Source organism: Podarcis muralis, chromosome 17, assembly GCF_964188315.1.
Source record: "Podarcis muralis chromosome 17, rPodMur119.hap1.1, whole genome shotgun sequence".
NCBI classification, from domain to species: Eukaryota; Metazoa; Chordata; class Lepidosauria; order Squamata; family Lacertidae; genus Podarcis; species Podarcis muralis.
The window spans coordinates 1,112,307-1,138,863 of record NC_135671.1 but is presented as its reverse complement, the minus strand read 5'-3'; the positions used below and the strand labels follow the sequence as shown (position 1 = coordinate 1,138,863).

General features: G+C 43.6%; 2 protein-coding genes across 2 annotated transcripts in view; one reads left to right on the top strand and one right to left on the bottom strand.

Annotated features, from left to right (window-relative positions):
• Positions 1–22,958, top strand: part of KPNA1 (karyopherin subunit alpha 1) — a 29,263-nt gene extending 6,305 nt beyond the window's left edge. The window contains exons 2-14 of the mRNA XM_028711749.2: positions 6,688–6,821; positions 7,935–8,042; positions 9,334–9,433; positions 10,763–10,857; positions 12,329–12,460; positions 13,341–13,429; positions 14,190–14,289; positions 14,622–14,785; positions 15,111–15,189; positions 17,576–17,701; positions 18,248–18,375; positions 19,275–19,453; positions 20,025–22,958. Of these exons, the coding sequence (XP_028567582.1) occupies positions 6,693–6,821; positions 7,935–8,042; positions 9,334–9,433; positions 10,763–10,857; positions 12,329–12,460; positions 13,341–13,429; positions 14,190–14,289; positions 14,622–14,785; positions 15,111–15,189; positions 17,576–17,701; positions 18,248–18,375; positions 19,275–19,453; positions 20,025–20,212 (1,617 nt within the window). The 5' untranslated portion in view covers positions 6,688–6,692 and the 3' untranslated portion in view covers positions 20,213–22,958. The remainder of the gene's footprint in view (positions 1–6,687; positions 6,822–7,934; positions 8,043–9,333; positions 9,434–10,762; positions 10,858–12,328; positions 12,461–13,340; positions 13,430–14,189; positions 14,290–14,621; positions 14,786–15,110; positions 15,190–17,575; positions 17,702–18,247; positions 18,376–19,274; positions 19,454–20,024) is intronic.
• Positions 1–26,557, bottom strand: part of LOC144325956 (synaptonemal complex central element protein 3-like) — a 258,614-nt gene that overhangs the window by 56,653 nt on the left and 175,404 nt on the right. The window lies entirely within an intron of this gene.

Genomic DNA, 26,557 nt, shown 5'->3' with positions numbered 1-26,557 from the left:
GGCCTACAACTCCCATGATCCCTTGCTAGCAGGACTATTGGTCAGGGATGCTGGGAATTGTAGTCTCAAAACATCTGGAGGGCCAAGGTTGAGGAAGCCTAATCAACATGGAGACATTTCCCCTATTTCTCACCTGACAGCTAGGTCATCCCACAGAGCAGCCAAAATAGTTTCTTTGTCAAAACCAGGCCTGAACCCCGACTGTAATGGACCCAGAAAATCAGATTCATCCAAGACTGCTGGGTCTGGTTGGCAGCCACACACTCCAGCACTTTGCACAGGAAAGGGACATTAGCTAGTGGTCTATATTCGTTAAAGTATTCTAAGTCCAATGATTCTTTCTTCAAGAATGGACACACTGCCACCTGTTCACCCTCTCTTGGTGCGGTTTATTATCTTCAGGACCTGACCAGTTGTCCCTTTGCTGCTAGAAGCAGTAATCCAGGAAGGGCAAACAAACTCATAGTTGTGTACACCCAACCAAGTTGCCCTGTCTGCATCCCCTACCAACTGAAACTGGCCATCAGTACTAGATTAGACAGTACGCTGGATATTTCCACAGATGGGCCAGCAACAGCTAAGTCGTGGTGGTTGCAAGTGGTTTTATCCTTAAAATGTTTTGCAAACAAGTAACAACATACTTGCTTCTACTATTTCATCCATAGAGCCAGAGTTTAAAAGGTCTTGAACCCCTTGGGAAAACCCTGCTGGGTTGCACTGAGGGGTAATGGAGCTGGTGAAGAACCACAACACCTTTTCCTTACCCTCGGTGGCTTAATACTGAGTTTATACTAGTGTTTGATTGGATTCTTCTTGAGCTTCCTCCACTTGTGTTCTGGTTATCTCCCAGCTTGCTTCATTGCCCTCAGCTCAAGTATGTACCATGGAACATCCTTGGCTCTGTTAAACAGGAGAGGAGGACACATGGAACCAATTGTGTTAATTATTCAGGTCATTTTGGTATTTCACAGATCAGCCAGAAATTTGGCAGGAGCAGCAGTCATATCCACAAAAGCACCCCCTCCCCAAAAAACCCCTTAGGATCCATTGGTCCCTGGGGTGGACCATCCTAATAGACCCCCATACATGCCCGCAAATCTAATTCGCAACAGGAGGGAGAATTTGCAGCCCAATATAGGTAAGGGGATGGTTAACAGATTCCTAGTTCAAGTCTCAAAGACTAGGTGTAATTACAAGACTGCCAAAAGAATTTGTGGACATTATTTCAGAGCCACTGTAAATTTTGAGGATTCGTGGTGGGCAGTTGAGGTGCCAGAAGGTTGGAGACAGACAAGTGCCCCTGTCTTCAGAAAGTGAGGAAAGAGCTAGGCTGGGAAACTGAAGATCGGTCAGCTTGACATTGTTCCTGGGTAAATTTCTGTTATAGTTTATTAAGTTCGTGAGCATTGATAAAAGAATGCATTGATTTCTAGGAGCCAGCATGGGTTTATCAAGCATAAGTCACGTCAGACCAACTTCATCTCCTTTTTTGACAGTTACTAATTTGGTAGACCATGGAAACGTTCTGGGCATAACATTATCATTATTTCAGCAAAGGATTTAAGAGAGTTTCCCGTGGTACGCTTGCTGACAAGATGATAAAATGTGAGCTGGATGATACTACTGTTAGGTGGCTCCACAGCTGGACCCAGCAAGTGCTTATAAACATGACTCTGTGCTTGCTTTTGTGCTGTTGAACATCTTTATAAATGACTAGGGTGAGGGCATTGAGGGGATGTTTATCCCAGTTGCAGATGACACAAAGCTTGGAAGGATAACTGACACCATAGAAGACAGAATCAAGGGTCTTGACAGATTGGAATACTGGGCCAAAGCCAACACTGTGAAATTCAACAGAGACAAATGTCTTGCATTTAGGGGCAAAAGTGGTGGGCTTGGCAGCAGCGCATGTGAAAAGGATCTAGGTATCTTAGTTGATCACAACGTGAACATGAGCTAGCAGTGTGATGTGGCTGTTGTGAAAGCTAATGCATTTGTCATATGCATTAACAGAAACATAGCAAGGCTCTGCATCCACTTTCAATGAAGCTGAATGTCAAACCAAAGGAGGCAGCTATAGAGGTATTTCAGCCTCCTTCAAAGTGAAGCAGGCCTTATCTGAAATGGACCTGAGTACAGTGGACTGATCCCAAAACTTTGGTCCTGCTTTGGGGTTTTGTAGGGTGTAAAAGCAGCTGTCAACAGGGTGATAAAAATCTATTATTTTAAAATAATGGATTTTTTTTATTTAAATCAGTTTTTTTTTAATTTAAATTGGATTTTTAAAATAAAATGCTTTTGGAGGAAAAATCTTTCTAAAGATAGTTTTCTATTTAAGTCCCTGCTCTTGATCACTAAGTTGTCCACTAAGACCATAACATTTCTTTCCTTGGTAGTAACAACCAATTTTGACCCCTGTCGCATCAGGTTATATGTGAAATTAAAATTTTTTTGCCCTAGTTTGCATTACTTTGTAAACTTACATTGGATTTAAGCTGACATTTTGTTGCTCGTTCACCCAGCTTGGAAGATGGTTGTGATGTTCTTCTCAATGGCTGCTGGGCTTTTGATCATCCTGAATAATTTGGTATCAGTAAAGTTCTTATTGCCCACCCCTGACACCAGTTCATTTATTAAAGTTGGATGGCACATGCTCCAACACAGGGCTTTGGGAAACAAGATGGCTTGTTTCCATGAATGTAAAAACCATTGTTGTCTTTGCTTCTAATAAACGTTTGAATTTTTTTTTTGCCTATAGAGCCAAAACTGTAGTACCCAGTGAGTGGTGTCCGGAGACTCAGGGTAACCCCAAGATATGCAGACGTTCAAGAATATCTGGAGGGAGGGCAGAAACCATAATGGGGGAGACACACACACCACCCTCCAAAGCAGCCTGTAATAACTCAGAGTCACAGAAGGCTAAGAGGGGGAAACTGCTAGCAGGCTGGGCGTAGGGAATGGAGCAGTGCAACTGGGGCAGGAGGACAGGAACATAGATAGATACAAAGGGAATAAGTAAGTGTCTGGATAGGTCACTTCCAGGTTCACACAGAGAAGCTACTGTATTTTTTGCTCTATAAGACTCACTTTTTCCCTCCTAAAAAGTAAGGGGAAATGTGTGTGCATCTTATGGAGCGAATGCAGGCTGTGCAGCTATCCCAGAAGCCACAACAGCAAGATCCCTCTTGTCGTTCTGGCTTCTGAGATTCAGAATATTTTTTTTCTTGTTTTCCTCCTCCAAAAACTAGGTGCGTCTTATGGTCTGGTGTGTCTTATAGAGCGAAAAATGTGGTATTTTTGAGGAGAGCTGCCCGTATACGTCAGTGGAGAAATCCAAGATTGTAAAGTAGCTGGGATGGATCATATGTGTCCACCACCAGCACACACACTCGGGGGCGGGGGGAGTTCTGACTGATTCCAAATTCTTGGTGTGAAACATGCTTTAAAAATGCCCACTATTGCCAATGCAAAATTCAAAGGAGATGCAATCCATTGCCCCCAAATTGCAAGGGCTGTTGCTAGAAGAGAGTGGCTCGTGATAGACTGGCTCACACTGAATACTGCAGCTCAGGCTTTGCAGCAATGCTGCAGTCTTGTCCAGACATTATTAAACCCCTTATTGAAGTTTGGGCTGAAGCTGAAATAGCAATTTAAAGCTGTGCTGCCGTGTTATCCATTGCCTCTCCCCCCACGCTGCAGGTTAGGCTTGGAGAGCAGGACCCAAAAACCCTGCAGTGTAGCTCACGGTTATACACCTGTCAAGGGATGGAGAACTGTGCTGAGGCAGGGTAGCTTATAGCAGCTCTCTACACTATATTAAGTGTTAATACGCTATGGCATTTTGTTGTGAGGTCCTTCTTCTATGTACTAATGTACCAAACTGTTCCCTTGATGCTGGTCCTTATGTAAGCAAAATCCACACACAAGGGGAAAGGTTTCAGCAGGTTCAGGGGAACCTGAATTTTGCTGAAGGACTGGGGGGAAATTAGGAAGAAGAAGCTTTGGGGAAGCTCCTGCCAAGGAACACAATGAAGACTCAGCATTCACAGAAGCCATGAAATGCTGATTGATTGTTGTGGGGTGGGGGGGATAATAATAAGAATACCCCTTATTAATAATGTATTTTTTTCTGTTTTTATATTGTAAGCTGCCTTGTGACCCTCAGATGAAGGGTGGCATAGAAATTTATTAAATATAAACAAACAGGACAGCTTCCGCTAAATTCATGTAGTTTGTCTGCTTTGACTGTATAGGTATATTTATATCTCCCATTTCTCCCATCATGGAACTCAATGTGATGGGTGTATGTAGAATCCCCAGGTGGTCTTGTATTCAGGCACTACCAAAACGATGCAGCCTCATTGATTTTAAGTTGTCAATTAGTTCTTCTTTTCCTTTCCTTTCTTGTCAATTAGTTCTGAAGCACATCCTTTATCACCTCTGTTTGAGAAGATTCACTGCTTCTGACCAGTGATTCAGGTGTGAGAATCTGTCCCAATATTTTCTGCAGTGAATTCACTTCATTTCTTTGTCCTCCTTCAGTAATAGTTCGGTTCCTTTGTCACTTAATGTTCCTTTTCACTCTTGCTAGCCTCCTTCTGAGTTATTTTAAGAAAAGTTTATTATCTGTTCTTACCAGCTTTATAGCAACTTGCACAAATTCCTCCTGTGCCTTATCAGTTTATATTGGTTTTTCCAGAGTCTCTGCTTTTCTTTTTAAATTCCCATTTGGACAAGACTTCTGCATTTTTAAAGGAAGCATTCTTGCCTTTAAAAACAAGAGTTTCCCTAGTGGTGCTATTGAAACATGTTGGTATCGTCTTAGACTTGGCTATATAATCAACTCCTAAGATAATGTTTAAGACAACCTCTAGATTTTCTGAACATATTTTCCCCTTCTGACTCTCCCTTTTAGTTTCCTTATTTTAAATCTCCTTGCATTTTTGAAATCTTATTTTTTGAAACTAATTATGATGATTTTAGACTTCCCTGGTAATTCTTTGAGCATGTTTCTCTTGAACTTGATAATGTCTCAGTCTGTTCAACTAAGAGATATAGCAGCAAATGTAACATTGCCATTTTATGGAACGGGTATGTAGGGAAAGCATTGGAATGCACAGTACATCTTCCCTTTCGTACCCTCCTGCTTCAGCTGAGGGTACCAGATGCCACATAGCCTGACATCTAGAGATTTTTTCAACTGGGTTTGCATGGTGAAGGGGAGGATAAGAGCAGCTGCATTGATGATGGATCAGAACACAATTGAGTCCAGCATGTTTGTATCTTTTGAGCTATCTCAAAATGACTTGTCTCCAAAGCTGAGCCCCTTAGATGTGGATGAAGGACTTTTGCACACCACAATAACACGTGGACAACTTGTGACACAGTTGCAACCGTGAGAATATTTAGCTCTCATTTGAAACTGGCGTCTGCTTCTCCTGGAAATGAAATTTCCCCCTTGCTGCCTGCAGAGCATGTTCCTCTGAGAATGGAATGATGCATTGCAGTGCGCATTGGGGCAGGCAGGGGTGGAGTCGAAAAGAGATGATTGCCAGGAAAGGCAAAATCGGCCTCTTCCCTTTGCAGCTGACTGACTACTCTCCATGTCTGGGTCATACTGCTCTGTGAGTGGTGGTAGGAGTGACTTACAAGAACCCTCTACAAATGAAATTCATGATGTGGGAAAAGTCTAACACTGTTAATCTACCAGCTTAATCACAATAACATGATCTCAGTTTAACTTAATTCCATTTACATGTCTCATGTTTGCTCATAACTGGGTGTAAAAATAATTTCAACCAAGGTTATTAAATCAGTGGGACCAGAATTACTGGACTTAAGTGAATACACAAATTAGGGCAAATATGAGCTAAAATACTGAACAGAATTTTTGCTGTCTTGTTTGTTATTTGGGGATAGGTTCTATGCCAGTAGAGCAAAGACTTTCTGCTGAAGCCACGTGGACTTCAAGGGGAGCCAGAACTGACACTTAATCTGACATCTATATTCACTCTTACTCCTAAAAAGCTATAAAGTTGTTTTTCTCCACTGCTTGCTACCTTCAAACGCTTGGAAGCACTTGCATAGGAACAAACACTTTTTCCGAACCCATTTAGCAATTTAATCTGCCAGCAAGGAATAGTTTTCAACAGCTGCCACTATTAGAGGTGATACATTTAGATAGAAACCTAAAAAAGTAAGTGGCGGGAAGTGTGTGTAAAGTCAGTCTGGGGACGCCTGTTGTAACTTCTCTCTACCATAATGATTCAAATAAATGTTGCGGGAAGAATATTAAATTTTTGCCTCTTTGAGGTTACTCTGGCCAGGAATTAGGAAATTCCCTACAAACACTGTTGGGGTACTTACGGGGCCTTAATAAAGAGTTCCGCAGAAGAATTGACCCAAGTGCAGATCTTCTGCCTTTATCCCTGTATGTTTGACACCACACTTTGAGATTATATCTTCATCAGAATTATTATTTTAATCTGCTGTTCGTCTTAGCCAAATGAACTTGCTGAGCTAGAGTTACTCTCTTGATACCTGCCTTTAACATGTTATATCTCTTGTGGGGTTGGAAAGAAATCTATTGGCATTGCTAAAGCCAATAAAAAATTCAATTGAACAAAAGAACAGAACAGAAAATGCTCCTTTGACCCATATTTTCTTTCTAATTACATTGCTGTTTAGAAATCATGACAACTTCAGGAAAAGAGAATTTCCGACTGAAGAGCTATAAAAACAAGTCTCTGAATCCTGATGAAATGCGCCGCCGGCGGGAGGAAGAGGGCCTCCAGCTACGGAAGCAGAAACGAGAGGAGCAGGTACGCTCCTCTAGAGCCAATGAATTTGATAAATCCCATATTCAATTGCAGGATCTCTTGGCTTGGGTGTTACCCAATGGGTGTTTGGATGGACAGGGGAGTAGGGCATACCATTTTAGAGCGTGAAACATAATTTTTGCAAATTTACTTTTGCAAATTTATTCAGTGAGGGGTCTTAAAAATACGTTTTTGTGCGTGAGGAATTCAAACCTGCTGTTATTTTTGTGATTGGACAACATTTAGCTTGATAAACCTACGTTTGAATAAAAAGCACGTGTTTCCCTGGATAAAACATACCCTACTAAGCATACAGCATTACTTTGTAATCATAAAACAACAATAGAAAGTAATGACATCAATTAATAATAAATTTAAACAACAAGTTTCATCAAGTCTTGCTTTGATTCATTCTTGGACACCAGCCACCACCTTCTTCTGCCTCTGATGTAGCCTTTGGGATTCTCATGTTTATACACCCTGCCTCCTGCCTCTGTGCCTTGTTTCACACATTTCTGTATAGACTGAGCATGGCAAGACCACTGCGGAACCTGCATGGGCTCATTGATGAAGTGACTGACTTCTGCTGTAGTAAGACTATCCCAAAGGAGGCTACCCTGTCAGACCAGTCTAGCAGCTCCAACAGAGACGAAACACAGAGGCTGATGGAAGCTGCCTTCCTTGGATGTACATAAAGATCTCCCAGTGTGTCGTCATCTCCGCTCCTCAAGTCAGCGATATTTTGGGCGCCAGCTCTCCTTTCCTCACTATTATCTGAGCACAAGAGTGTTCGGACTATCATTTCTCTGAATTCATACCATGCTGAACGCTGGGTGGTTGGCAAAACAGCATCCGCTACTGCCTTATTTTGCAGCCTAACTCGCCACAGCTGAAACAAGATGATATGTGGACCTTCCCCACAAGAGTGTTTTACTCTGACATTGTGTGATGTAGCGTGTCGGATTGGGACATGGGAGTCCAGGAATTCGCTGATCTGTGGCCCCACTTTATTATTTATATATAGTGTTTATTAAATCATTATCTTTGGTTATATTCTCTCAATGTATAAACATTGTTAGTTGTAACTCTGTAATTTCTCTGCATATCTCTCTCTAGTTGTTTAAACGTAGAAATGTTGCTACAGCTGATGAAGAAGCGGAAGAGGAAGTTATGTCAGATGGCGGCTTCCATGAAACCCAAATGAATAACATGGAAATGACTTCTGTAAGTGGAGCAAAGACTTGACAACTCCATTCAGTTTGCTTTTCCTGTAGTGCCAACTGTGATTTCTAAGGCTGCAATCTCAAAACACACTTCTCTGGAAAGCGGTTCATCTACGATCACTTGGACATGCCTAATGTGTATATTTTGCAGCGGTTGCTGCGCTCTACCACTGAAAGTGCCCTGTAAAACAGTGTTCCCCAACCTTGGGCCTCCAGCTGTTTTTGGACTACAATTCCCATCATCCTTGACCACTGGTCTTGCTAGCGAGGGATGATGGGAGTTGTAGTCCAAAAACAGCTGGAGGCCCAAGGTTGGGGAACACTGCTGTAAAAGACTTGTTAAGGGAGCAATCTAGACTTTGCCCCTGCATGTGGGACTTTGCAAAGCAGTGGGGCCATTGCCACATACACAGCCTTATTTGCTCATGAGGACCAGGGTAGAAAGTCAATCTTATGCAGGGTAGAAAGTGAATCTTATGCAGTTTTCAGGCCCAGGTTGGGCACCATGCCATCACATGATGGCATTGGAACCGGCTTAGGATCCAATGTTTCAGGGCTCTCTATTCACCCCTGTTGGCAGGGATCCTGCCAGTGTCCTCCTGGCATATTTGGCAGGCAGAAACAGGAGGTCAGCACTGGTGACTGTTGGGAGGCCCCAGCTTAGCCAGGAAAGCTGGGCTGGCAGTCACTTCCACTCATTCCAGCCCCCGGTCTGGAGTAAAGGGTGTTTGGATTGTTCAGCCCATCCAGTAACAAATGGTGCTATCTTAATTATATACCTCTTTTCCACTTCTTCCAAGCAGTTTGCAAACCAGTAGGTATGAAAAAAATTAATAGCGATGCGAAAAGTCAGTTCTTAGGGCTTTTTAGTGCCAGCCAGACTCAGTTTCTTAAGCTTGGTGTCATTACCTTGCAATGAGAATGCATAGGTACCTTTGATAAATTTGGAACTGGGCTAGGTATGTGACATAATTAGGGATTACAAAGGTGGTTTTTGTTAAATAGCTGATGTGTGTGGGGGGGGTCAAATCAGGACCTCGCCATGGGGGGAGCTGCTTTAACCTTTTGCCCCTGCCACGCTATCTCCTGCTCCTGTTGTCAGTGGTAGTTTTGAGAAGGAACTTTTCTGGCTGGATTTTAAACAGGAAAGTGTATTTTAGATACTCTTACTCCCTTCTGCATTTGCACTTTGAGTTGCCTTCATTGCATTTCTTCTTTATAGTAACACATTGAGAAGTATTTGCCCTTAAATTTGAGGCAAAAGTGACAATATTTTTCCTTTGTCGTTGCAGAGTGCAGTGATCACATCTGATATGACTGAGATGATTTTCTCCAATAGCCCAGAACAGCAGCTCTCGGCTACCCAGAAATTCCGAAAACTTCTCTCAAAAGGTGAGTGCTAGAGGTAGTCGTGAAAAAGCTCAGCTTCTCTTCCTGTTTGTATCCCAATATACATGATTGCCACTAACTTTTCTGTAACCCCCTGAATCCCCTGTTTGTCCTTTCCTCACCACTTGAATTTAAGTACTACTATTGCTAGTTTCCAGCAGTCTTTCCTGTTTCCGTCACAACCAGCCAATACCCCCCAACAGTGGGGCAAGGGGAGCCAGGGCGTGGTTGGGAGATCTGGAACTCCTTTGACTGTTGGCAGTTGGCTATTTTATTCTGTGTTGTTGTTTTTTACCTGCTTGTTTTATGTACCCTTTTGTGTTTTATGTCATATTTCGTCTTGTTCGTTGTTTGGGCATCACTGTGCGCAAAGGTGGAATAGGTGGGGTTATATACAAATAATCAACCCACCACTGCCTTCCTGCTCACTTCAGCATGGAGGCTGCAGCCACTGAGCAGCTGCCCTCCTCTCCCTGTGCAGTCTTGGATCCAGGATGTTATGAGAAGAGGGAGGGAACAGTGCATGTTGGGTTGCGAGGGTGGAGCCACTCAAAACTGATGTTAGGCAGGTGGTGCCTGTGCTACAACCCCATTCCCCAGTTCTCATTCGTTATGTAAGGGTTTGGGGGATAGTGGTGCTTCCAGTCTTGTCATTAGGCAGCAGGTGGCACTGTGGTTTCACTGAGCCCCTAGGGCTTGCCGATCAGAAGGTCAGCGGTTCGAATCCCCATGACGGGGTGAGCTCCCGTTGCTCCGTCCCAGCTCCTGCCAACCTAACAGTTTGAAAGCATGCCAGTGCAAGTAGATAAATAGGTGCTGCTGCGGCGGGAAGGTAAACGGCATTTCCGTGTGCTCTGGTTTCCATCACGGTGTTCCGTTGCGCCAGTAGCAGTTTCGTCATGGCCTGGAAAGCTGTCTGTGGACAAAGGCTGGCTCCCTCGGCCTGAAAGCAAGATGAGCGCCACAACCCCATAGTTACCTTTGACTGGACTTAACCATTCAGGGGTCCTTCACCTTTACCTAATTGGGACCTATGGCTTTGGAACAGTTAAGTGGAGCGGCAGTTCTGGGCTATCTTGAGCTTATGGGACAGGTCCTAGGGTATCAGTTAAATTAATAACACAATAAATGGCTGTTACCTGTTTCTAAATGGGAAATGTCATATTGCAAGCATGAAAGACCCAAGTATAAGAATGGAGAGTGTAGAAGATTGCATGTAAAGTAATAAACTGAATGCCTTGAACAACTGATATTATCTGTTTCTTGTGTAAGCACATAGCTTCATTTAAAAGGGTGGAAAAACCTACTCTGGTATCTTTGTGCTTTCAATAGAACCGAATCCTCCTATAGACGAGGTCATCAGTACACCAGGAGTTGTGCCCAGGTTTGTAGAGTTCCTCAAACGGAAAGAGAACTGCACTTTACAGGTATGTGTGTTCTGTTCCTCAATTTTATAGAACAGACTTTGATAATTAAAGTAAAATAAAGAGGTGGGATTTTCTTAAGTAAAGGCCTGTGGGCTCTTGCAATAAATGCTGTCTATCCTAAAGGACTCATTCGATTTATCCTTGGGAGTTAATTAGAAAATAACCTTGAAATTCCATCAAGATTGAGGAGAAGATGGCCTGCTATAGGCTTAGCTTCAGCCTTTATAGGTCAGAGTGCCAGCAATGCCGCCTTCCATGATATTTTTGACTGTATGAAGGTCAAGAAAGTCAATTCACTCCTTCTCCCAACTCCTGGTTTTCCATTTTTCTTTTCCGGTGGACACTCCTGGGGCTCCCGCGGGCCACTGAGCATGCCCTGCCCTCACTGGGCTGTTTTTTGTTTCTTTTTAAGGGGGGGTGCTCTCTTTGGGCTCCAGTTGTCTCAGAGTTGACCATTGGAGTGAACAAGTGGGATTAATAACATCTGCTCAGGGACCTGTTTCCTCTGTGCAAGACTTTTTGCTCTCCCCCCCCCAAAAAAAATCTAACATTCTTTGGCTACTGGGCACTTTGCCTTCATTGGGTTGTTACACAGTGGGGTTTTTTGCCCTAGGTTTGTATTTTTTAAAAGAGCTTTTTGTACTTCTGTGAACTTCAGGAGTTTCCCGGTCTGTGCTAATACCTCCCTCTCGTTTCTGAGTGGATCCAGTTTGGCCCATTTCTGTTGTCACCCTCAACCTTGAGGTCACAGTTAGAGGGAGTGGTGATGATATTACAAATGGCTGAGAGTGACTTGCCTAAGGCTTAACCAGTGAGCTCATGAAAGAGGCAAGAATCAAATTCCAGGTCTCTCTTAGCCATCATTTTACACCAGTTTGAGTTGCCTTTATAAAATGTGCCCAGTGAAAGTAAATTTAAGTCTCTTCAAGGTTAGCTGTCGTGTTTCTTTGCATTTAGTTAACTTTAAAAAAAAAAAAAAGTCCAGGGAAAAATATATATTTTTTATGTTGAAGCAATTTGGGATATGATCCCTTCAAATTATGTCCCAACAAAGCTCTTCAGTTTGTAATATCAGGAGAAAAATAGGTACACATTTGACTCTGCTGCTACCTATACACCCTATATTAAGAACATAGGCCAGTAGTCCAGCATTCTGTTCTCACAGCAGCCTTCCTGTTAGAGGCATACACTTTTCTTCTGCACACACTTTTTAATGAATGCCAATTGCAGCATATCTGTCTGATAATGCAATATTATTTGCAGAATGGTGTATTACATAGAAAGCAGATGAGCAGGATGTTAGAGGGAGAAAAGCTGATTAAAGTGTCTGCTAGATGGCTTGTGCTTGTTGCCACCTCTGACCAAGCGCATGGCATGACAACTACCCCAAGTTAGTGTAGAATTCTGGTTCAAGCATCGTGTCGTAGACAAACAGCTGCTGAAGAATGGCTTCCTCTCTCTCCCGTTCCAGTTTGAAGCTGCCTGGGTGCTGACTAACATTGCCTCCGGAAATTCCCTTCAGACTCGGATTGTGATCCAAGCAGGAGCTGTTCCTATCTTCATAGAGCTCCTCAGCTCAGAATTTGAAGATGTGCAAGAACAGGTTAGTGTCTCAAAAGGCAAGATAGCATAGAGGCTGCTGGGTATAGCACACGCCACTGAGTTTCCTCCTATTCCTAGTTTCAAGTCCTCCAGCTGCTGATGCTCATCTGGTTTAAAAAGATGGCAAACAAAAGTCTTAACTTGTGAGATGCAGAACCTTTGGCCCATGGACTTAATCCGGGCAACAGGGATGGGTTCTTTTCCTCCTCTTCAGAAAATGCTGGGTGTATTCTGAGTTTTTCCACGTGCTCTGCAATCAAGAAGAAGATTGCTTGCCACTTTCCAGCTGATCTGTGTTTGCGTGCTCATCCTTCTGATCACAACGCAGCAGGAGGGGAGGTGTAAACCTCTCTGCCTAGAGCAGCGTCTTGGGGAGTTCAGATCAGCCCTCCTGGCTGATCAGCATGGATCAGGGGAGGCGTGTGGAGGGCCTGGTTTTCATCCCTGTGGAGCATGCTGAGTGGAGAAGTTTTAAGTATTGCTGTGATTGGGGTTAAAATAATGCCTCCACTCCTTAACTGATTTGCATGGATCCCAAGGGAAGGGGGAGCTGAGCAGAAGGCAGTGTATTGGTATTACGTGTTTCTGGGAGTAATTTTTGGTGGGTCCTCTCTTCTGATTCTAGTATATAAACTGTTTAAATACATAAATAAGGGGAAACAGTAACGCTTTAGAACCTCAATGATTCCTATTGCCTCATTTTCAAACAACTCAGCTTATCTAGCAAGCTGTGACTTGGCTCAATACTGATAGGTGGGAGCAGTCAGGCTGGCTCATATAGGAATATGACGTTAAGACAATTATTGGTGCTGAGATACAGGACAAGGGAGCGTTGCACTCTCAGAAAAGTTGATCTAACAGTATCCTGTCTTCTTTCTCAGGCTGTTTGGGCCCTCGGCAATATTGCAGGGGACAGTACTATGTGTAGAGATTACGTGCTGGACTGCAACATCTTACCCCCTCTATTGCAGTAAGTTTTCTAGATGGTGTTCAGGTTTATTTGCCAGCAGTTCCCAATAGAATGACCCTGACCGGAGTGGTTTTGTGTGTGTCTGTGTGCATGTGCTCATGCAGATGAGCACTACAGTATTAGCACAGAAGAATTTGGTGTAATGTGCAAACTATTAGAGACACTTATTGTCCGACTCTACCTAGATAACTTTGTAGTTGATATTTATTGCTTTAATGTGGTCTGTTGGGAAGGATGCATAGAGAGGAGAAAATATTTCATCATTTGGCCAGCCCTACAAGCAAAAGGTAAGCTTAGGCTGGAATCCTAATTCCACTAACATAGGAGTAAGCCCAACTGAATTTTAGGGACTTACTTCTGAGTAAACATAGGATTGTGTGCATAGGAGGTGTTGCTATACTTGCATTTCTTACACCGACCTCCATATCTTCCCTCATTAGCAGCAAGTTTTACTCTCCCCCCCCCCCATGTCATTCTGTGAAAGCATGACATTTCCTCCTGAACTTCTGGGGAATAAAAAATACAGTAGTACCTCGGTTTTTGAACATAATCCATTCCGGAAGACCGTTTGAGTTCCAAAACGTTTGAAAACTCAAAACAGAAATTGAGGTGCCACTGTAACTATGGGAATTTAACAGGGTTTTCTTTTATAAGCATGATTTCAAGTTAGAAAGCAGATACCCGGTAGTTTGTGTTCAGTGTCCTCTTCTTCTCATAAGCTTTCTGTTGCAATACTTTTTCCCTTTTTTTGTATTTTCAGATTGCTTTCCAAACAGAATCGTCTCACCATGACTCGGAATGCCGTGTGGGCACTCTCTAATCTTTGCAGAGGAAAGAATCCTCCCCCAGACTTTGCTAAGGTAGGAAATAAAGTCTGAAAAGCATTGCCTTTTGTGGATAAGAAAAGGAGTTCACAACATTCCTTTCTGGAGCAGCCTTCTTAAATATCTGGAGGCTTTTAAGGAAACAAAGTTCTCATCTCGTTTAAAAAAAATTGTTTGCTGTCATGTATGCTTCCAGATGGGTGGCTTCCAGGTGGGGTGATGGGAGTTGTAGTCCAACAACAGCTGGGGGACCAAGTTTGAGAAACACTGGTTTAGGTCCTTTGTTGAAAAAGACATGAGCATAGTAGTAATTGTGATAACAGGCATGCTTACTCCATTGATTTTCCACCCCTCTCGTTTCTTTGTAGGTCTCTCCTTGTCTGAGTGTGCTGTCATGGCTGCTGTTTGTCAACGACACAGATGTCCTAGCAGATGCATGCTGGGCACTCTCATACTTGTCTGATGGACCCAATGATAAAATCCAGGCTGTGATTGATGCAGGAGTATGTAGGAGACTTGTGGAACTCCTGATGTAAGGACTTGAGATCAAGCAAATTTATTTAATCAAGCAAGTCTATTAAATGTTGTCCTTTTACTTGCCGTCATGTCAGGTTCGCCTTGGCTTTTATTTCTTGCTGAAAGTGCAGGTGTGAATACATTATTTGGGGGCCACCTGTTTTGAACCACACTGCAGGAACAGTGGTTATTATGTCCCTATTACTTAAAGAAACAAAGGAATAAATAGAACACAGTGGCCTTGCATCCTGGCATCAAGACACAACAGTTGAAGACGTGACTATGAAACAAATAACATTTGACTCTGTTAAACTGAAGCCTTTCTTTTTCCCCTTTTTTAGGCATAATGACTACAAAGTGGTATCTCCTGCTTTGAGAGCAGTTGGGAACATCGTTACAGGGGATGATATCCAGACCCAGGTATAAACACTGCTCACTGCAACAACATTTACTGATTCCAGTTTTCACAGTAACTGAATAGAAGTAAATCTCTTTCTTTCAGTCCTCAGCGTTAAGAGGCTTCATAGAGCTGAACATGTATTGTGGGTTATATCCTGTGAAAATGTTGCACAAGCAGAACAACTTCTGCTCATACAATGGAACTTTTCCTTCCTCTCCACCCTCTTTGCACCCCACACATTCCCCTCCAAATCTTTTATGGGGGTTCTCCCTGTCAGCATCGCCCTTGAACCAGCCCCACCGACTGGACTCATCCACTTCAGCCCCACTGGGCCAGGCGAGCTGGGGTAGCACTTCCAGAGACCACCTTCTGCACAGGAACAAGTCAAAGTGCTGTGGACTCACAACTCACAGTTGTGAGCACCAGATTCACTTCTGAAGATAGTCGTTGCACAGCAGAGTACAGCAGAGCATAAACCACTTGGAGAACAGCTCTGTAGAATAACTACTTTTATTCTATCTACAACTATAATGCACAACTATGTACAGAGCTAAATGAAGAAGCTGAACTGCACTGAGTGTCTGCAGCTGCTCTTAGCAGCAACCTTATCTATACAAAGATAACACTCTCTAACACTCAGTCTCTCTCTTTGATGTGAGGCTGGAGCGGAATAAGTAGTGAGCAGAAACCACCCCCCTCCTCTCTGGAGAATCAGCAGAGAACATCAGCAGATTCTTGGAATGGGAGGGGTGAAATCTCCTCACTCCCAACACTCTGGAGCAGGTATGGGGGTTGGAGGAGGAGAAGTTCTATTGTGCAAATAGAACTCTTTCTGCCCATGGAATGACTTCATTGGATTCAACCCTTTCCCCCCCTTAAACCCCCTTGAGGTTTTGTGCCTTGAAATCCTGTGTTCAGAAAGCTACATTGGGCTTATTCCTGGTGTCCTTGGCCTGCGCTCTCCTTGAAATACTCATTCCTGTGCTTGCTAGTTCCAACTCTCTAGGATACGGCTAAATCTTTAAGACATACATAATTGCTTGTGGCATTCTTTAGTATCATGCTTCTCAAAATGTTTGAAGTCAGAGCCAACTATATGCTAACTCCACTTTTTTGAGCCTGACCTTCCTCCTCTACAACAGAAAACGTGAGCATATCAATATAGTGAGTAAGCTGATGATGATGGTTCTAATATAGCTGTATAAATAGGCACTATGTAGCCGAATAGAAATTCAGCATAACAGGAAGGGAAGGAGTCCTTCTCTTCAGTGATGCTCCCAGTGATAGTGTGCTGTTCACCTAGTTGTGGCAGGGAGACTTTCTTTCTGGAATCTGCTCAGGAAAAGTGCCAGGAACCACAGTTTGAGAAACACTGTTTGAGCTTGTTGGCTATAGGGTATCTGTATCATATCATTTTCACTGATTTTTTTTAGTGCCTAGGAACCAAGCACTATTTGTGCTACTCAGCTTTCTTATTTGAGTTCAGCATCTTGGAGTTTTCAAGTCAAGTTCTGAGCATGCAGCCTTGCTCAGTGTTAGATTGTAAATCTGTCTTTTGAGCATGGTGGTCTCTGATATTTTGAGTAGACTTTCTTTGTATCTCTTGCACCTGCATTTGTAAACACATCTTTGTAATGTTCACCAGAATCCTTTCTTCCCGTCAGTTGTGCACCTGCTGTACGGTGGCAAAACCCACCCTTTGTATCCTTCATGGGCTGCAAGAGCAAGTCTTGTGAGACTTGTTAAATAAAGTCTAATGATAAACAACCCCTCCTTGCTCTTCTTTGGCAAAGCCTGCCACTTCATTGCAGGAGAAATTTAAGCTTTCAAAATAATATTTTCCATTCTTTCACATTTACTTTCTTGCTCACCTTCTATTTACAAGATTAGAGTGTGAGATATCTAGGCTCATTGGTTAGATTCATTAATATGAAAATGCCTACCTATGCAGTCTTTAACATTATTAATACTTACATTACTTAGAATATCTGCCTCCTCATCAGTGACAGCTTACTTTCCACTAAATCTGAGATGAGAAAGGTATTAAGTTCACCTGTCTTCTCTGTCAAGTTCTTCAAACTCTCATGCCCTGCTCAGTATCTGCTCCTGTCATTGACAGTGCTTTCTGTGCATGGAAAAGGCCTTTATGTTGCCTTTTCTGCCTCTTTCGTTCTTTTCGTTTCTTCCCACTTGATTTTATCTTCAGGCAGACCTACTGCTATCTTATTCTCCCCTTTACTTCCTTGAGCTTTCTGCTTTTTCTCAGCATATTCTTTTGATTTTAGATAAGGGGAAAATCTATTTATTATGCCTTCCTCATGTTTGCTTAAGGTAAGTGTGCCTGGAATTTTTAGATCCATCTTTTGGATGCAGTCTAAAATCAATCTCTTTCTTTCCCTTCCCCAGGTAATATTGAATTGCTCGGCTCTGCAGAGTTTACTACACTTGCTTAGCAGTCCTAAAGAATCAATCAAAAAGGAAGCATGTTGGACAATATCAAACATCACAGCTGGAAACAGAGCGCAGATTCAGGTAATGAAGCTGGCTGGCTCAGAGGTTCACTTGCCAACACAAAATCAGATTCTTAGATCTATTGCTGTCCATGCAGACTTTGGCAGAATATTGCACGCTCTTGCTTGTATCTTGTTTGGCATTTTCAGCAGACTTTTATAAATTCAAGATCAGAACTGGGAAATGTCAGGAGAATAACTCTACTCCTCCCCCCACAAAATATTAGACCAGTTGGAGATGGATGCTCAATACTGTTGAATACAAAACAAACCAAACAAACAAAACCCACTGTTGAATCCAGCTTTCCATGATTAGAGTAACTTGCGCCACCCCCCTTTCTGCTGGACTCAAGCCGGTTATTTGGTCTAAACAACAACAAACAAACCTACGGTCACGTAAAGCATCCTCAATAAACACACGAGACGTAACCGGCTGTGTTCTCAGATAAATTTAGCAGGGGGTCAAATACTTTCCCCCCTCACTGTAGCACTCTGTGTCATATTACTGTGTTGAAGCAAATAATCCCGATTTTTAAAATCTGCTATTAAGACCTTGTTTCTTTTTCAGACTGTCATAGATGCCAACATTTTCCCAGCCCTGATAAGTATATTGCAAACTGCCGAGTTTCGGACAAGAAAAGAAGCAGCTTGGGCTATTACTAACGCAACATCTGGTGGCTCTGCTGAGCAGATCAAGTAAGTGCCAGGAAGGTTTCCAAACAAAGATCTTCACGGTGGAAGGGTTGAGAGCTGGTGCTGCAAAGTTTCTCTTTTATCCTGCCCTCCTCATCCCCCCTTGACCAAAAGATGCCTGCTCTATTTGCACATGTTTTCTCATATCTCTGTCAGGAGGGGGGAGCCTCTGGTCAGCATAGCTAATGGCCAGAGTTTATGCAGTAGTAGTCCAGCAATATCTGGAGAGTTCCCCACTCCAGTCTACACTATTTTGGTCAGCCTCTTCTAAGGCTTCACTTTCTAGAAGAACTGCCCAGATTCTTCATACCACTGAGTGTTATCCACTGGACATGGGTGAACGGAACGCTGTTCCTCTCTCTCAAGAACACTTCCTAACATACAACCAGCACCTCTTGGCTCGAGCCATTTCCATCATACCTTTCAAAGCTGTTTGTGCTTTTCAGAGTGACTTAACCAAGATGCCAGGGACATGGGTGGCGCTGTGGGTTAAACCACAGAGCCTAGGACTTGCTGATCAGAAGGTCAGCAGTTCGAATCCCCGTGATGGGGTGAGCTCCCGTTGCTCGGTCCCTGCTCCTGCCAACCTAGCAGCTCCAAAGCACGTCAAAGTGCAAGTAGATAAATAGGTACCGCTCCGGCAGGAAGGTAAACGGCGTTTCCGTGCGCTGCTCTGGTTTGCCAGAAGCGGCTTAGTCATGCTGGTCACATGACCCGGAAGCTGTATGCCGGCTCCCTCGGCCAATAAAGCGAGATGAGCGCCGCAACCCCAGAGTCGGCCACGACTGGACCTAATGGTCAGGGGTCCCTTTACCTTTAACCAAGATGCCAGAAGTGGTGCTGCCACTTTGCCAAACCAAATCCTCTACTTCTCTTGATTCTCAATCCGTTGTGGTTTTCAGGTACCTGGTAGAACTTGGCTGCATCAAACCACTCTGTGACCTCCTGACGGTAATGGACTCGAAGATTGTGCAGGTGGCTCTTAATGGGCTGGAAAACATCCTGAGACTGGGCGAGCAAGAAGCCAGGCGAAGTGGAACTGGCATTAACCCGTACTGTGCACTCATTGAGGAAGCCTACGGTAAGGGGATGTGCTGGTGGGCGACATCCATATTAGACTATCCACCTTTTGCCTCGTTTCTCATGGTTCATTAGGACCTCAAAGTAAATGGAAGACTTTCCAAGCAAAATTGTACTCTTTCGGTGTCGGGGGGGGGCGCATTTTAATATTTCTATACCACATCATTACCTAAGCAGCACCTGCAAAGTCTGAAGTAATGAAGAGGCAGTTGTGGGATGGGGTAGCTCCAGTAGCAATGGAAACTTCTGCCTTTAGAATCTTTGTGGGGTCTCAGTGGAGTCTCCTGGTTTTTAATTGATGCTACAGTTCAGATAGCCTGGTCTGTGTATCTCGCTCCGTCTTTGCCCCACCCCCTTCTCAGCAACATGCACATATAGGGAACCTGTGGCCCTCCAGATGTTTGGGGACTCTAGCTACCGTCAGCCCCAACCAGCATGGCAAATGATATGGGGTGATGGGGAATCCACCAATATCTGGAGAGGCAGAGGTTCTCCATCGTTGACAAAGATGAAGCTCTTCAGGTATACCTTCCTGTTCAAGAACTGAGGGGCTCTGTGTATTTTTCTTGCAGGCCTGGATAAGATTGAATTCCTCCAGAGTCACGAGAACCAAGAAATCTACCAGAAGGCCTTTGATCTGATTGAGCACTACTTTGGGACAGAGGAGGAAGACAGCAGCATTGCCCCCCAAGTTGATCTTGGCCAGCAGCAGTACATCTTCCAGCAGTGCGAGGCTCCCATGGAAGGTTTCCAGCTGTGAGGCGCTCCTGTGCACTGCGTTGCACCTGCCCATCCAGCCCTATTGTAGAGCTCTGAGTTGCCCACAGAGTGGTCCTGTTTTCCATAAACCTGTGTGAGCTCATTTGCTTGCTTTGCACACACGCTTCCTTACAAACACAACTGGAAAACATTTGGCTCTTTGTTGTAGGACGCCACTTCGGTAAGGGCTTACCCTAGCGGCTGTGCCCATCTCTCCAGAGCTTGGGCACTTCTGCAAAGATGTCAGTTTTCCCCAATGAAGTACACACTAAAGTGGTGTAATCCTAGATTCTAAAACAAGGGTGGAGTTTCCTTTGTGTGTCTGTGTGTGTGTTGCAGTGTTCTTGCTATCGACAAAGAGGATTCGAGAGAGACTTCCTTTCCAGGCAGTCCTTGAGTGCCTGTCTCATTTGAGGCTCACACAGAATTTTGAATGGTGGTGGTTCTGTGTGTGGCAGCTTGGGCTTCTGTTAATCTATATATATGTATGTATACTATATATATACATATATGATACACAGAGATACAGGAAGGAGCTCTCTGTTCCCTGCACTTACAGCCGCCAGTGAATAAGCTGCTCCAGGTTCTTGGAACAATGAACAGTTGACAGCAGGCAGGATTCCTATGCTGCCATTTTGACCGCATGGGGTTTGTTCTCTTCTGTCTGCATGAGGAACGGAGCCCATCTCTCTGTACCTCCCGTGGGGCAGCCAGGGCTCTTTTGAAGATGTCCGAAATCCTGTCAGGGATAGAGGAACTGTTCCTGTCCATCTGCCACAGCATCAATTGGCTCCCTCTACACTCAGACTGAAATCTCTTTCAAGTTTCGAAAGTGGTCCTCATTAACATGGTTCCTGCTGAGAAATCCACGCTTGAGTTTTTGTAAACGTCTTGGTTGAACAGGGCTGTCTGTAAATCACATTCTGTTGTAAATTCTTGATATGCTAAAATATTGAAGCAAAGAAGATAACTGGCTCCCTCGGCCACCTCTGCTTACGTGGACTGTAGCTTCTAAGTCGGGCCAGAAAGGGACACCTGGGTTCTATAACCGTCACTTAAAGGCACATAGAACGCTCTTATGACTAATGAAACCTAAGTTCTGAAATCGTCTAATATTCTTGACTGACACCGCTCACTTAATCCTTAGTACAGCTGATCTCTGGCCAAACGCCATCGCGTCAGCTTCCTGCAACAACCAGGGGTGTCGTCGTGCCGTCTCCATGTCTGTAGAATGCTCTCTTGACTAGCACCAAGATGGTGGCTCTCCGATACGCTCGGACGGAAGACATTGGATATGAACGCCAATTGTTTTGAACCTCTTCACCTAGTCCAAGGCCAGCCGACTCCGACAGCATAGTCTTAATTTAACTTGGCATCAGCCATGATCAGCAGTGTTGTTCACTCTCTTGTGAATGCATGGATCTTGCGGGAGGCTTGCACCCTGCTCCCTGACCGGGCGGCACCTTGAGTCAGTTTGACTTTCCAGGACTTGACCTTCCATTACAAACATTGTGAATACATAATAAATTCTGTTGTCAGAATTGGTTTGACAAGATTCTTCGTGTTATAATTAACGGAAGAAAACTGACATCGCCTGCAAGGAAATATACTTTGTCAACCTATTAGGAGGTATGGTCTCATCAGTGTTCTTCTGGGTGACTGACCCTTCTACTGAACACTTTGTATCTATGTCTGTGCTTTTAGGATGGGAGCTCTCGCAGCTGCCAGTTCTGTCCATTCTTCATCAGCCTCCACCCTCTTAAGTTAACTTCCTTTAGTTTTGTGCTGCTTTATGAAGAAGCATCTTTAGGTTACCATTTCAACTTCAGTTGTTTGTAACTTTAAAATTAGGGCTGGGCTGAGATGGGGGGGGGCATGTGTTTCGCAATAAACTTATTTCCCATTTTGGTTATTGTTCCGGGGGAATTTAAAACTAGGCAAAAAAAGTTGGCCCCCTACTATGAGAGAAGGAATCTATGGCCTCTCTCTGATTCGGCATAGTGGGATCATCATGTAACCAAATCCAGCAGGATTGACTGGACTGATGTTTAAAGAGGGGGGGAAAGGCACCAAAACCGCAGATGGGAGAAATAATCCACAGTGAACAGGAAGCAAACAATGTACAAGAAAGGTAAGCGAGGTGTGAGAAGAGTAGTTTCATGGGGTGTATTGTGGGCAAAAAATGAAGTACAGTCTGGTTGGTTTGTTCTTTAAATTAGGTGGCTAATCTTTATAACAACCTCAATGTTGCCTTTATATCCCATAGTAAACCATGTTTCTTTAAGGGTGGTAGCAGCACTGATGAATAGCAATCTTGTTTCAGCTTCCAGATTTTTTTTGTGGCTGAGTTTTTTAAAGTGTAAATTACTGATGACATGTCATTTCTATAAGATTTGTTTCAAATCATGTACTTTAATTGATAGTTTTTCGGGGGGGCAGCAAGCTGCATATTTTGTAAGCCAATTTCAGTGAAGGGTGCATGTGGTGCAGAAATGTCTCACATGCACAAACACTGACAGTGTGTATATGTGTGTGCTTACCTAGAGTATATATGCACAGGCACACTCCTCCAACGTGTGTGCTAATGTGTATGTATATATGTATATTTACACACATCCTATATCTTTCTCACACCGAAAGTTTTTCTCCCAAGCTAGTGAGAACGTGGTGCATTGGTGTTCCCGCTAGGAAATAATGAATTCTCTCTTTAAAGGAGTGAATTAAACCATAAATACATAGAAGTGAAACGGAGTGTTGTCTTTTTCTTTCATTTTTAAAAGTAGGGCTAATGTGGTGCTTCTTTCTGTTAGCCGGTGTGGTGATATACATACGCAAATCAGAATATACATTCCAAAGTTGAGAGGCGGCAGGTATGTGGAAGTTGGGTCAACTCTGTGAGATGGAGGCAGCTGCGTAAAAGTTCTGGGCAATGAGTTGAAGCGTCAAACCACACTTCCTAAACCTTTGAAGGCTTGCACTAACACATAAATATTATTTCAGTGTTGACCTGCTGACCTGGACGAGCAGAACACTGCCTGCATTTTTTGCTGGGGGGATCAAGGGCAGGAAGGAGATGGATATGAACCTGGCAGAGATTGTGCCTTCTGACCCTACTAGCCCAAAACTGGTGTATTGAATGCCTCTGGCAGAGAGACCCCCCATTGTTGCATATTGGGTTTAAGGGAGACGGCACCCTCGTTCAAATGTGATTTGATTGAAGGAAGCATTTAGGGTCCGTACCATAATCTATAAATCATTTCCCAAAGTTATAGAGTGTCTAATAATAGCATGAGAGGATTACTTCCTGTTTACTGGGGGGCAGGCCACAAAAGGTAGGGGGAGGAATATATTATTTAAAGATACATATTTTGAAATATGTACATTTAGCCATGTGCTTTGGGTAGTAATTCTGTATACATGTAGCCCAAGACACCTGAATTAGTATGAAAACTATTTCTAGGCTCTATCAAGAACTGAATTTGTATATTCAGAGATCATGGCATTCTTCTTAGAGAAGTTAAAAGTCTCTCAATAGTAGTATGACATACCCCGCAGTGTTCAAGGAACTTCTTGGTACCCAGAAAAATGGGATATGGTATACATTATGCCCAAGCCAAACTACTGTACTCTGAAAGGCTACAGATGAGATAATTTTGTAACCCCAAAAGTGGACTGTTTGCCTTGTAACAAAAGCCAGCGATACGGTATAGACTGAGCAAGTGGATCTCCATAGGAGCATGTTCCCAAAATGCCACTGAGTTCTACAGGACAAAGTCAATGGTTGGAGCTGGGGGTTCAGATGAGAAAAACCCTTGCTTGCCAGAGGCTTCAAATTACACCCCTGAGTGTATGGACCAGTGGTCAGGGATGATGGGAATTGTAGTCCCAAAAACAGCTGGAGGGCCAAGTTTGGCCATGCCTGGACTGTATGCCATTACTTTCTCCTATATAAACCAGGTGAGTTCAGATATATTGCCCTTGAAAATAACAGGCTACTACTGAGAGTAACATCCTCTGCCCTAGGAAGTGGGCCATTTTTATTTTTAATTCTATGCATCTTACATGGTTATTCAATGCATGGAGTTCTCCACTACCATTTTTATCTTCAGAAGAACTCTATATCAAGTAGGTTAATGAGCGATTTAGTGGCTCAAGGCTTTTCTATAAAATATTTCTGTAGTGGCAATAGTGCACCCCAGAGTTGATGTTGGTGTCCAGTCCTGATCCACCAGTGGAATAACATAGATCTCTTGAAACAAGGTTGTATTCAATGGAACACTAAGGTAAATATTACACAGGTGTGAGGGAACATTCTCTCCTCTCCTCCCTTTTTATTTTACATATTTATAAATTATGCCGATTAATTATTTATAAATCACAAGCCATCAGAGCAGTGTGCAAGATAAAATGAGACCAAAAATGCACAATAAAACATTTCTACAATGCACAATTAATATTTCATAAAGTATCTGGATTACCTACACTTCAGGAAAAACCTGTGTGTGCTATTTTAGCCTATCCTGTGATGGGGACATTTGTGTTGCTGGATGAGCATTTTTAAGAATCTTCGTGTTTTAAGTCTCTTTTCTCAATGTGGTTTCTAATTAATTTTACCTGTTTCTGTTTTATCATTTTAAGTTGCTTAGAGACACACACACACCCTTTTTTTTTTTTGGCATAAAACAGCAAACAAATGCTAATAACAATAATAATCATTGGGGAAATGGAATAAGGATCATGTTGTCTGCTTAAGGCTTCAGAAGAGTTTTTTGACAACCAGTAGGTGGGGGGGTGGGGTGGGAGGAGAGATAAGAGACCTCCTGAATTACGAATTTATTCAATTATTTTTTAAAACCTTGCTGGTTAAAGGTCATCTCATGTTGGCTCAAGCTCCACAAAGCGAGTAAATTACAGACCAAGGCATGCCTTGTGATCAGCAGTGACGTGCAGCATAACAAATTGTGCTTTTTACAACCTACACTCCATACAACCCCACTTTTACTTGGACTTGATCTCAAGATTGTGGATTCACACCCTACACTGGGCAAACGTTTCCTGCATTGCAGGGGATTGGACTAGACGACCTTTGTGGCCCCTTCCAACTCTACAGTTCTATGATTCTGTGCTGCGTGTGCTTCTATGCACAGTGCTTTATGGGGGAAAGACGGGTGAGGGGCCATTAATGATCCATAACCCCTTCCCTTGGCGTCTCTGTTTTTGCCAAATCATATCACAATTTTTCAACAACAGAAAGCCTGTGTCATTTGAGCACTAGTATGCAAGGGACGCGGGTGGTACTGTGCGTTAAATCACAAGCCTAGGGCTTGCCAATCAGAAGGTCGGCGGTTCGAATCCCCATGGCGGGGTGAGCTCCCGTTGCTCGGTCCCTGCTCCTGCCAACCTAGCAGTTTGAAAGCACGAAGTGCAAGTAGATAAATAGGTACCACTCCAGCGGGAAGATAAACGGCGTTTCCGTGCGCTGCTCTGGTTCACCAGAAGCGGCTTAGTCATGCTGGCCACATGACCCAGAAGCTGTACGCCGGCTCCCTCGGCCAATAAAGTAAGATGAGTGCCGCAACCCCAGAGTCGTCCACAACTGGACTTAACTGTCAGGGGTCCCTTTACCTATGCATGGTGGCAAGGCTAAGTAGACCCAAACTGAAAGAGTGGTTTGTGCTAAATCTTTGCTGTAGCTGTTTCTTACCTACATGGAATTATTTACCTATACTGGTATAATGAACACTGGTTTGAGTGCTTAATTGCAGCACCTACCATATGGTGGTGAGCACTGCAAAATCATACTGCGCTGCCTCCATTGCATCAAGTACCCATATGGCCGCTGCTGACCCTGGATCTATCCAAGTCCCACTTTGACATGTTTGGGCAGCACTTTTGAGGATGAAGACACTTGTCTTTGGAATGATCTTAATGCAACGGTTGTGGCATCTTATGCCTAGCATAGTTTTGTGGACTCTGTTGCTCTTAGAGGCATCAGTGCACCCATTTCTTAAAGAAGTCAAACCTGGACCAGATGGTGACTGACAAGTTGCAAATGCCCCATTATTGGTCAAGAGGGTAATGGCAGAGCAACTGGAGGTAATCGTGGATGATGCTGATTATCTCGGCCCATTTCAGTGTGGGTCCAAGCCTGGTTTTTGGAATTGGCCTTATTCGGACTGATCAAGCCCTGGGTGAGTACAGTCATACCTTGGTTCTCGAATGCTTTGGTGCTCGTACATTTTGGCTCCCGAACGCCGCAACCCCGGAAGTGAGTGTTCAGGTTTGTGAACGTCTTTTGGAAGCTGAATGTCCCAACACTGCTTCCGATTGAGTGCAGGAAGCTCCT